Source organism: Mirounga leonina, unplaced genomic scaffold (genome assembly GCF_011800145.1).
Source record: "Mirounga leonina isolate KUSES-001 unplaced genomic scaffold, KU_Mleo_1.0 Mir_357, whole genome shotgun sequence".
NCBI lineage: Eukaryota > Metazoa > Chordata > Mammalia > Carnivora > Phocidae > Mirounga > Mirounga leonina.
Window position 1 is genome coordinate 17,118,786 of NW_023270702.1, and position 12,446 is coordinate 17,131,231.

The 12,446-nt window shown below is 36.7% G+C and overlaps 2 protein-coding genes across 6 annotated transcripts in view; one reads left to right on the forward strand and one right to left on the reverse strand.

Annotated features, from left to right (window-relative positions):
* The window catches only part of USP53 (ubiquitin specific peptidase 53), a 62,806-nt gene extending 56,469 nt beyond the window's left edge, over window positions 1–6,337 (forward strand). For 3 of the 4 annotated variants that reach the window (XM_035030338.1, XM_035030339.1, XM_035030340.1), the window contains 2 exons: window positions 2,846–2,948; window positions 3,846–6,337. In XM_035030338.1, the coding sequence (XP_034886229.1) occupies window positions 2,846–2,948; window positions 3,846–4,833 (1,091 nt within the window). In that variant the 3' untranslated portion in view covers window positions 4,834–6,337. The remainder of the gene's footprint in view (window positions 1–2,845; window positions 2,949–3,845) is intronic. The other variant, XM_035030341.1, reaches the window with a different exon arrangement.
* Window positions 6,338–9,406: 3,069 nt separating this feature from the next.
* On the reverse strand, window positions 9,407–12,387 carry CUNH4orf3 (chromosome unknown C4orf3 homolog). Of its 2 annotated transcripts, none has more exons than XM_035030353.1 (2): window positions 12,048–12,387; window positions 9,407–10,184 (listed from the first exon to the last, which is right to left on the reverse strand). In XM_035030353.1, coding segments are annotated over exons 1-2 (207 nt in total). In that variant the 5' UTR covers window positions 12,254–12,387; the 3' UTR covers window positions 9,407–10,183. The 2 variants fall into 2 exon arrangements, with proteins under 2 accessions (XP_034886244.1, XP_034886243.1); XM_035030352.1 differs by having other exon boundaries at window positions 9,407–10,205; window positions 12,048–12,356.
* Window positions 12,388–12,446: the final 59 nt, after the last annotated feature.

Below are 12,446 nucleotides of genomic sequence, written 5' to 3' on the forward strand. Positions count from 1 at the left end.
ATAGTGATATTAAAATTTCAAACATGTTTATAAGACCTCTGCTGCCTCCTGCTGTCTGTTATGTGGATACGTTAATAATAGTGAAGAGTTTTTTAAGAATTAAGTGTTTCTTTGATGTTTGTGAATAATAAACCTGAAATTATGGATAAGTTAAGTAAACATTCTGAAGTTAAAATCAAGATGAGTGGAGAATTATAATGTAACTTCAACTTAACAAATTTTTCAGGCTGAAAATTATTGAAGTTCTTTTTGACATTACTTTTTTTTAATTCCCCCCCCCCCCCATCATAAAGTAGCTGTTGAAGAGAGAGGCTGTTTTTGAGCCTCAGCAGTGGGTCAGGCTTACAAGCAACTAACACTCTCTGGGATAAATTATACTGCCTTTTATTTTTAAGATTTGTATAAGTGTGGCACTTGATAGACCAAGATAGGTCAGGGGGAAAGGTAAGAAGAATTTGTCTCAGTTTATACTTATCTAGTCCTGGTTCTGTGAGTTGGGAACATGGTGGACAGGGTGGGGATGATTTAAAAGAAGAAAAACAGTTACGTTTTCCATGTGATTGTTTATTCATTCTCTAGACTTTCATTGAATGTCTTTTATGTGCTAGATATTGTGCAAGGGGAAACAATAACAAAAAGGGGATATACTGTCCAATAGAAAGAGCTTACTGCAATCTAGTGAATGTAGGAGTGTGAAATCTTAAGCAAATAAATGCCAGACTTATAGTTCCCCTCATTCTACTATCTTAGGCTTTTATTGGAAGGTAACATTCACTGTGTGAGCAATATTGCATATAGGGTATTAAATTCTCATATGTATTATACAACTGTTTCTTGGAAATTCAAGATTTAACTTGCAGAGGCTGATGATAATCGAATATAGATTTTTCACAGGATAATATTTAGATGTTTAGATCAACTATAGATTCCAGTTGAATTTTGACTGACAGAGTAGTTTTTAAAAATGTACCCAGAAGATCAACTTAGGGATAAAAGCCATCAAAGATAAAGTTCTTTGTTATTGTTTAAAAAATAAAGTTCCTGCTTTAATAACTTTGATTTTGTTTTCTTTGCAATCTTCAATTCATAGACTTGGAGTACAGTCAGAAGCATGAGAATGAAAGGAAATGTAAATGAACATGATGAAAATGCCATCTAAAAATAAGGGAGGACTGAAAACTTACTAGAATTTTTCAGAAGTATAGGGAATTAATTGAATATTCAAGCTAAAGCCATATATTTTCATATCTTCTGGGGGCCTAGTTTCGTCAGGAGGAGATTCTGTATGACGATCTAGGATTTTAGTGGCGTATGAGAAAGAGAGCTTGCAGGTAGTGGAAAGAGCACTGGCTTTGGAGTTAGCCCTGGACTGGTTTAAATGCTGTCACTTACCCAGTTATATAGCATCACTTGGGTCACCCAACCTCCTTGGGTAGAAAAAGGGAAATTGTTTCACAGAACAGTTGTGACTGAGATTTTTTAAAGACTATTTTCAATCAACTGAAGCAGTGCTTTGACCTCAGGATATCTTTATACTATTAAAAAATACTGAGGACCTCAAAGAGCTTTTGTTTTGATGGGCTATATATGTTAATAATTACTGTATTAGTCTTTAAAATGGGAAATTTATTCATTTAAAGAATGATTTCCTTTACTTAGGCATGATTTTGTAACATCAGTATATCCTTATTTGGAAAATATTGGTTTGCTAAATTATGCAAGTCTTCCAAATGTTGATACATTTCTTTATATTGTTTTTTTAAAAAAACACCTTTGTTAATATTACCACAAATATTAGCAGAAAGCCTTTATAATTCTTGGGAAGCTAAAAACTCATGGTGGTGGATACAAGTTTTCCAAAATTCTTATTTTCATCTCAAAATTTGAATTTTATCAGTGGCAATAAATAACTCTGGTTGTTTTCCTTGAAATGACAGGTTCACTTCTTTAATTTTCAAGAAAATTTCTGCCAGATACCCAAGTCTGAATAACCAGAATCTATTATCTTTCAAGTAAAAAACAATGTTCAACTTTAAAGATTAAATGAAATAATTATTATGAACCTCTTACAACTTGAGTCAGCAATCAGAAAATGGTAGCTACAGGGCGCCTGGGTGGCGCAGTTGTTAAGCAACTGCCTTCGGCTCTGGTCATGGTCCCAGGGTCCTGGGATTGAGTCCCATATCGGGCTCTCTGCTCCGCGGGAAGCCTGCTTCTCCCTCTCCCACTCCCCCTGCTTGTGTTCCCTCTCTCACTGTGTCTCTCTCTGTCAAATAAATAAATAAAATCTTAAAAAAAAAAAATGGTAGCTACAGAGTGATCATATTAACATTTTACATGTTAATCATAATACCTTTCCGCATGTTTTAATTCAGTTGACGTTCCTAATGTTCCTGTGAGGAAGGTAAAATAGGTGTCATTATCTCATATAAATGAGGAAACTGAGAGTATAAGGGATTGAGAGGTTTGCTTAAAGCTACTAGCAAATAAGTAGTGAATCCAGACTTCAATTCAAGCCACCTGTCTTCAAGTGCAGGATTTCCCCGCCATTTTGTCAGCAAAGACTATGTGTTATATGACAGGGAAAACACATAGCTCCCCACAGTTGAACAGCAATAGTGTTATTTGGGCATTGCTAACGTTTTCAAGTGATGATAGAAACAACCATTTATTTTGTATAAAGTATTCAGAAAAGACATATTATTTGAGCTGAATCTTGAAGAATTAATTTTGTTTGTTAGTTGTAAGAGAATTACCTATTTGTAGGAAACGTAAATTATGGAGAAGTATACATGCAGTAAATTATAAAAGATCATTTAAATAATTTTGTTTTTCTCTCTCCTAGCCTCAGGCTTTAGAAAAGAACTCAAGAATTTGGAAGTAGGCTATAAATCTCATGAGTTCCACCCAGAGTCACATCTACAAATAAAAAATTCTTTGATGAAAAGGTAATCAAAGATATTTAGAAATACTAAAATCTTTCATATTAAATGCATGTATTATAGGAACTCTTTATCAGGCTAAAAATCCATGATGTTATGATGCCTGTATTATTGGGGATCATTAAAAGGATATAGGCCTATGGATAGAGGGCCTACAGAGTACCAGGTACAATACATGATGGTTATAATCCTCAGCATTCTGATGAGGTGGGTGGTATTTAGTAAGAGAAAATTAGGGGCTTTTATTAAGTAATTTGCTCAAAGCAGTGGAGCTGAAATTTGAATGCAGCTCTTATCTACCTAGCAAAGCCTCTACTCTTTTCATCATTTCGCTCTAATTGAATTCCATGCAATTCATGTGAGAAAAGTAATTTTCATGACAAAAATAATTTGCAATGTGGTATCATTTATCTTCATCTCAGAAGTTAATTATTACCTAAAAAAGGTAATCTTGATTAAATTATTTTTAATTCGTATACCATCCTTACAGCATTGTATGTCAAAGTTGTCTCTATTGGTATAAGCTTTGTAATGTTGGTCAAGAAGTGTTTTAGGGTATTGAAGTGTTTGCTTATAACATATTTTTTAAGTCTATGCTACATTTTATTACAAATAAATGTAATTTCAGTGTTTGTAAGTTGAAATGAATTTTTTTAAATTATGCTTCTGATTATAAGAGATCTAATTTTGGTAATGACAGGTGTTTCTGGCATTCATGTATTTTGGCATACATTTTGGAGTCAGAGAGTATAAAATGGTAATGGTTACAAATATCTTCCCATTTCTGTTATGTTATAAAAATAACATCAGGTATATATTGAGAAGTTAAACTACAGGACAAATGTTCGTTTTTCCTCCAATTTTGTCTTTTAGCTTTGTCCTTGTTTCTTTTCTCTGTTGCAGGTCACAGATACATGAAACAAATGGAAAGTTATTCCCTTCATCAGGTCCACAGATACTCAAGGACAATGCAGCAAGAGAGCATATCCACCAGTCAGGTGAACAGAAACTTGAAACCCCAAGTGAATGCAAATTTTCTGAGTGGCTTAATACAGAAAATTCTGAGAGAACAGGTTTACTTTTTCACGATGATAATTTTGCTCCTGGAAAGAGAATGAACAGTAATGAAGTAGTCTCATCATCTTCACTGTGGTCTTCACACATGAGACCTGTTGGGGTAAAGCCAGAAACTTCTCCCCTCATCCAGCAGCAAACTATGATGGAACAATGTTGCTCTGAGAACTCTCTGTCCAGGGAACATATAATTGAGTCAACCTGCAGGTCTGATGGTTGTCAGATGCCAAAACTTGTTAGCCATAATCCACCACCTCCTTTGCCACCAAAGAAATATGCTATAACCAGTGTGCCACAGTCAGAGAAAAATGATCCCGCACCTAATGTAAAACTTACAGAGATGTTTAAAGCTAATTCTTCTAGTCTTCCAAAGCACAGTTTATATTTGGATTCAGAACCAAGTTCAGAAGTAGGTACGTATATGAATGATCAAAGACTTAAGGAAACATTTCAAATAAAAGAGCATGTTGGCAACACACCAAACTACCTGTCAAGCTTTTCAACTAAAGATTTTCAGGCAGACTTGGGTACAGTTGTTGATGCATTTTGCCAACCAGAAATAGACTCTAGTTCTACCTGTCCAAATGAGACCATTTCATTAACTACCTATTTTTCAGTTGATAGCTGCATGACTGATACATACAGACTGAAATACCATCAGAGACCCAAGCTCTGTGTTCCAGAAAGCGGTGGTTTTTGTAATGATCATGCAATATCTCAGAGTGAAAGAGGGCTAGCACCTGTGTTACACAACAGTCTTGGTTCAAACTGCCCTTCTGAGCAGAGATATAAACCTAGTATACACTGTAATAGGTAAGTGATGAAACTGGTAAGCTTATACTTCTCAGAGGCCATGAAAATATAATAGGAATTGACTGACCAAACCTGGTGATACATGAAACTAAAACCGTGGCATTTTTAAAGTCATTAATCACTTTAATTTTCTATATATATTTTTTATTTTGTGATCAATTTATTGGATATTTTAGAAATTCCCTTTGAATAGTCTTGGTGTGCCTGCAAAACAGAAAATCAGGGGGTATGCAAAAAGTCACTGCTGCAGTTGAATAAAAATGTAATTTGCTCCTTTATATGTGGCTAGTAGACCTGTAAGTATTAAACTAACCAGTACTCACATTTGTAGATTGGTAAACTATGCTAATTGAAAAATACCAGGTGATACATAGTTTGTGTAGTCAAAGCAGTATTTGCTTTATGAAGAAGCACTTTCTTTCTAATGGGTAACCAACCAAAAGAGGGCTTCACCCATTTGTTTTTGACTTCTGTGATAGTCTACTACATATGATCCCTTTAAGTGTCTTAAAAAATACCAACCCATGAAATTGATAGCATTTGTGGGGGGAGCCTTAATGATAAAGCAGTTTTTAAATTAAATTCTTAAGGTCAGAACAGAAGAAACTTAATTTTGCTCCTAGAATTTTAATCTTCATAATGCCTCGATAACATAAATTAGGACTTGTTTTATCATAAACTTACTTCAGCCATGTAAGCTAAAAATAAGTGAAATTCTTAACGTTAGTATATTTGTTACTTTTTTTTCTAATTTTATATGAAATGTGAAAGGTTTTATTTTGGTTTGGTTTATTTTGGGCTGCTAATAACCAGTGTTAGGAATTTAACTTAGGGCCCACTGGGGATGTCACTGTGTGCCTAAATTTTCCCTGCTATCATCTTAACCTCTCTTTATAGGTCAACCCATTTTAATGATTTTCAGATTCTTGAATTCGAGTATTTCTGGGTTCCAGATTCAATTTCTACCTTCATTTAGAGGGTTTAATTTTAATGAAATGTATTAATTTGAGCATCCCTACCATTTTTCTAAACAGTCATTTTACCCTACTTTCACGGAGAGGGCTTTTTTTTTTTTTTAAATAAAGGAATTTTCCATTATCAGTATGACCTTATAAATGAAGTTACATTAATTGCTTTATTTCATTAGTTGTCATTTTATTTTGTACTAAGTTGGTAAATGTATTGTGGCTAAGTATTGTATTGTCCATGTAAGAAAATTGAAAATTACAGAATTAAAAATTTTCTTACATTAATAAACTTCATACATATAACTTAATTCTGTAATCTGATTAGTAAATTTTAATGTTTTGACCAGCTCCATAAATTGTTAAAATATTCTAAAATATAAATGATTAAAATGAGTATTCCTAGATAAATATAAAATAATTGCTTGTAAAAACCTAATCTCACCCAGTTAAGAAATCTTGGTCAATTATTGTCTTCCACCTAGAGAAGTTTTTACTAGCCTTTTCTAACTGTAACAGTAGGGTGATTATTACTTTATATTCTCTTAATTTAGAAATACTTGAATATGAACTATATTAAACTTTTAAGAAAGCTTATTTTTAAATAACTTTTAGTATGGAGGGTTTGTAAATACTGTAAAGTTTCTAAAATTGTATTTGACATAACATTGTATTTAATTATTGCTTTTATAACATTGTAAAATACTAGAAAATGGGTTTCAAGTATTTTTAATAACTTTGAAAAACTGTCTAGTTTTTTTTTAAGATTTCTATTTGGTCAAAATGTCTAGTTAAAAATGTATTATTTGAAACATATAAACTAATTTCTGTTATTTAACAGCAGTCTCATAGATTTGTATTTTCAACCCACAGTTGAGTTTCAACATCAAATAGAAATACCTAATTTTGGCTCTTTTTAAAGTACTGTCCAGTTGAAACCACCTGAATCATGTAATAGCACTAACTAGGAACTGTTTTTGTTGATTCAACACTCCAAATACAGATTTGAGTACATAATTACTAACTATTCACATGTAAAATTTTTATTTCTAGAGTACCTAATTTTTATACGTGTTTTCTTCTCATTATAAAATTATGGTAACTTCTGAAATAATGCAACCAATAATTACTGTAATGTTCAAAATACTTATCTTCAGACTGTTGATTTTTCTGTGAAATCAGTTTCTAACGGTTCAAATTTTTTTTTTTAAGATAAACTGATTTTTGGGGCACCTCAGTGGCTCAGTCGTTAAGCGTCTGCCTTCGGCTCAGGTCATGATCCCAGGGTCCTGGGATTGAGCCCCACATTGGGCTCCCTGCTCGGCAGGGAGTCTGCTTCTCCCTCTGACCCTCCTCCCTCTCATGTGCTCTCTCTCATTCTCTCTCTGTCAAATAAAAAGATAAACTGATTTTTATGTTAACATGGTGGGACTTTTCTGTGCATTCATGAATTGTGGCTTCCTCTCCTCACATGTTGATTATGTATTTTATGAGAAATTAAGTTACCTTAAAGTTCAAGGGTACTTGGAGTATCACTAATCATAAAATGTTATCACTAGAGGCTCCTAAAAGTTTAACTGCAGTGAGGTCTAACGCAGGGCTCCAAAGGAGTTGGCAAACTTTCTAGAGAGAGCCAGATAGTAAATAATTTGATCTTGGTGGACCATAGGGTCTTTGTAACAAACAACTACTCAATTCTGCCACTGTAGTGAAAGAAGCTGTAAATGGTATGTAAATGAATGGCATGTTTGTGTTTCAATAAAACTTTATTGACATTGAAACTTGATTTTATGTAATTTTCATCTGTTATGAAATAGTCACTTGATTTTTTTCAACCATTTTAAAATGTAAAAATCATCCTTAGCTCACAGGCCTGATCAAAAGAGGTAGTAGGTCAGATTTGGCCCATTGGCCATAGTTTGATGATCCTTTTCCTCGAACGTAATTTACATTAAGTAACCTTAACGACCTGAAATAAATTATCCTGTAGTCTCTGAATGTATCCCCATGCCATTTAGGGACTAGATACACAGAGAGGTTTCTGTCCTAAATTTTCAGGTTCATAGACTCCTAAATCCTAAAGACTTTGTCACAGTTACTGGTCAGCCAGTTCATTTCACAAATGGCTATTAAAATAATCATTTCATTTATATGAAATTAAGTCCTTGAAATTTACAAAGGAATTTATCAGATTAAAATCACATTGATGTTATTCTTTGTTTTCGTCATAGCAAGTTTGCCAACTTTTCTTGGTGTCCCGTTCATCCTTCAGCCTTACCCAGTTAGCCTTTACCCATTTAGCCTTCAAGTGTGGATGCTGTAAGCACTCATTATACTTGAGATGGCACAGTAGGTATAATTTCTTATTCATCAGCTGTAGAAAAGATTCACCCTCATACTGGAACCATTTCTGTATACCATTTACAGTCATGTCATAACACCAAGACCTTGCTACCTTCCCTCTACTAGAAATTTTCAGAATATTCAATAGTTGTGGTAGTGGGCTGATTTTAGCCTCAGAAACATAAAATTATAAATCTTTGTGTGTAACACAACATTAAACTTCATGAGAACTGTTAATCCTTTCAAAACCCTGCTACCTACCAAGTAATTTGTTTAAACAAATGCAAAATCCGAATCAGACCAAATTTAGCTACACAATAAACATTGATTGGACAATATTAGCAAGCAGCAGAAAAAGTTCATACTGTTTGATATACTCAATGAAATTCCAGTTTTGTGTTTCTTTAGATGCATCAACCTTTGCATAAAAGGTTCTCCCCAAGTAGATGCAACAGTACCCTGGATGTGTAACTGTTACCTTGTAGCAGGCAATAGGCAACTAAAATCTTCCAAAATCAGTCCTGGATTTCATTCTAACACCATTAAGAGAGAGGGTGTAGAGTTTACCAGATCTACACTCTGTTTCTAAGGGAGGTGAATATCCTCAAAATATTTAGGCAATTCACATGTATCAAATGTCACCAATTTTTTTTTTTTTAAGATTTTATTTATTTGACAGAGAGACACAGCGAGAGAGGGAACACAAGCAGGGGGAGTGGGAGAGGGAGAAGCAGGCTCCCCGCAGAGCAGGGAGCCTGATGTGGGATTCGATCCCAGGATCCTGGGATCATGACCTGAGCTGAAGGCAGTTGCTCAACCGACTGAGCCACCCAGGCGCCCCAAATGTCACCAATTTCAACAAGAGCCCCTATCTACTTTTTTTTTTTTTTTAAGATTTTATTTATTTGACAGAGACACAGTGAGAGAGGGAACACAGAGGGAGAAGGAGGCTTCCCGCCGAGCAGGGACCCTGATGCAGGGCTCAATCCCAGGACCCTGGGATCATGACCTGAGCTGAAGGCAGATGCTTAACGACTGAGCCACCCAGGCACACCAACAAGAGCCCACTTCTAACATGTTACATAAAGGAGTATCTGTTATATAATAGGACTAGCTTCTGAAGGGCTTTTAGTAGCTGCTTTGGGAGTGTGACCTTTGATTAAACACCAGCTGATCACTCCTAGAATGTAAATTCTTACTAACATTTAGATATAAAAGAATGTAAGCTCCATGAAGGCAAGGATTTTTTGTCTTTTTTGCTCACTACTGTACCTGGCCAAGTAAGTGATCAAATATTTGCTGAAATGACTTTGCTGAAGTATTTAAGGTACAGACATTATAAAAACAAAAATATATTTTAGCTACAAGCATTCTTAATACAATCACAATTATAAAAAATAGGTTTCAAACACAGTCCTATTTTAGGGAAGTTCAGGAACTTAAAAGGAAGCAAGGGGAAGCATCCAGGTAAGAGGACATGCACACTAGATTTCCAAAGTTGGATATTATATACTTCCTCTGAGATTGTATCAATCTGGCGACCATAACAGAGGCCCACTTAATCTAAAAATTAAACTGGTACTTAACAGCCAATACATTTTGGGCCTGCACTTTCTGTACAGCTCTTAACTCCTTTTTCTTCCTTTGCTTTTGAGTAATTTATTTTTAAATACTTCACCTTAATATTTCACCACATTTTTGCATCATACTAAACCCTGGCTAATCCTTAAAATGTTAAACGGAAGACATTACCATATTTGTTAATGAATACATTAAACCTTTACGTATAAATGCTTTAATATTCAGCCCCTATAAAGCCATCAGATGTCTGAAAAGTTTTTAAACATGAATCAAAGAGTAGTTTTAAGAACTTAGCTACGAATGGGTGAGATTACCCATTTAATATAGTCCCCAAAAGGAATAGCAAGAGTATGTAAAATGAAAGAAAGTCCCTCAGAGTTTAAAATTCTGTTGCACAATCCTGTCTTCTTTGTTCAAGAAGTTTGTAGTCATTTTCAGAATCCACTCCAGGAGCCAACTTCTTAATCTAGACATCAGGCAAACAATTCTGTAAAAACCAAATATTCGTCAACAATGTCTCCTTCCAGTTTTAATACTTTACCCCAATATCTGAAAATCTAGATTGTCTCAGTCACCTTCCTATTCCTAAATGATTTACATATTGTTAAGAAAAAAAAGGCCTGGAGTATTCCTCCTATGGCTTCCATTTTCTACCCAGAGGTGAAACTGTCATTTTTTAAAAAAAGATTTTATTTATTTATTTCAGAGAAAGAGAGTGGGAGCAGGGAGCAGGGGGCAGGGGGCAGGGAGAGGGAGGGGGAAAGAACTCTGCACTGAGTGTGGAACCCAACGCGGGGCTCCATCTCACGACCCTGAGATCACGACCTGAGCCGAAACCAAGAGTCGGACGCTCAACCAACTGTGCCACCCAGGCACCCCTGAAAACTGTCATTTAAAAAAAAAAAATCACTATATTTGAGGTATCAGTCTCTACCAAAAAAGGAGGGGAAGTAGAGGAGAGTGAAAACTACAAATAGTTTGGCAGAGTATTTTATAGAAATACCCATCTCTTCCATTCACCCACTCAACCCTCTGCCTTTTTTTTTTTTTTAAGATTTTATTTATTTGACAGAGAGAGAGAGTACAAGCAGGCAGAGAGGCAGGCAGAGGGAAAGGGAGAAGCAGGCTCTCCGCCGAGCAGGGAACCCAATGCGGGGCTCGATCCCGGACCCTGGGATCATGACCTGAGCCGAAGGCAGACGCTTAACTACTGAGCCACCAAGGCGCCCCTCAACCCTCTGCCTTCTAATCTGTCACATTATCCAAGAAATCAGCGACAATGGGGCCTTAGATACAATGAGCTCATGCCCAAATCTTTGCCAAAATTTTGGGGGTGAGGAAAGAAGACATAATTGCCCATCATGGATTGCAAACTCATAAACATGATTGAGAAAAGTTAATTTATGATAAGTCAAGAACTCCAAAGTCCAAGAGAGCTCCCTGATGTCCACATGAGCTGCTTTTCTTCCACAGGCCCTCCCTTCAGCTCACTGCTTCTCTCCAGAACTTTTCCCTTATCTCGGTCCTATGTCCCTCTTCTTGTTCTGCTCCCCTGCCCCTTCTCTACCTTTCCTTTCCTTATCCCCTTCCAAAACTGTCTTTTCAGAGTGTAAATGAAAATGGAGAGCAAGGATTTTGCAAGTGGAACCTACAGAATTTTGTTATTTAAAAACAGTTGGTGTTTTGGGATGTGTGGGTGAATGTAAAAGGAGAAAATGAAAGAGTCCCAGGCTTCCGGGAGGGGTACTGAATGAATAAGTTAACATTTACTGAAATGGGGACACTGAAAAATAAGTACATTTTGGTAAGAAGTTCCTAACAGTTCAGGCTTGGACCTGTTTGAGAGACCTATCTGGCCTACTCGAGGTCAAACTGTAGTTATAGTAACAACACCTTTAGTTAAGGGCTCACTGCTGCCAGGCAAAAATGCGAATCGCTTTTAGATAAATTACTATCTCATTTAATCCTCACGACACCCCTATGACCTGGTTACTACTGGTCCCAAATGGTAAATGGAAAAATAAAGCTCAGTAAAGCTAAATAACTTCTTTAATTCCTTTGTAGTAGTGCAGGAACTCAAACCCAGCTGGTTTCATTCCAAAACATAAGGAAAAAATTATGAAGCCAAGTTTCTTCCACACCTCTTCGAAGACCCTCGCGGAGGTGCAAGGAAGAACACTTTTCATTCCAGCCTCATCCCGACCCCGCCATTAACCAGCTATATTATTCCCATGGGCATACCATACTCTCTGGAATTCAGTTACCCTGCCTCCCCCCAATTGTAGTGGTAAGCTCCCTACTGGTTCAGCTCTGCGTTCAGAGTACTCACCATGGTAAAAGATACACGAAGATAAACAACACTACATCGAAGAGGATGAAGAGCCAGAGATCCAACCAGTAGGAATGCTTTGGAAACCGGTCGGCCCGGGATTGAGACCGCACTTCGTGGTTCTGCTGCTGCCTCCCCGCTTCACCCAAGCCTAGCCGCTCTCGGGGACCGTCCCGACCATCTTCCGCAGCTGCGCCCTCCTCCATCTCGCACCAGTTGCCCCACCACTGTCGGAGCAGCCAGCAAACCCTCACGTCCTGCACTTCCGCCTTCACCTGGCCCTAAACTGGCCCCAGTCTGCCCGCGTACGCATGCGCGCTCACCACACCCGGAAACGGGCCCGGTGCCCTCTTCTTCCAGCGCGCAGGCGCCGCCGGGAGGTCCGCTGTCTCCGTGGCA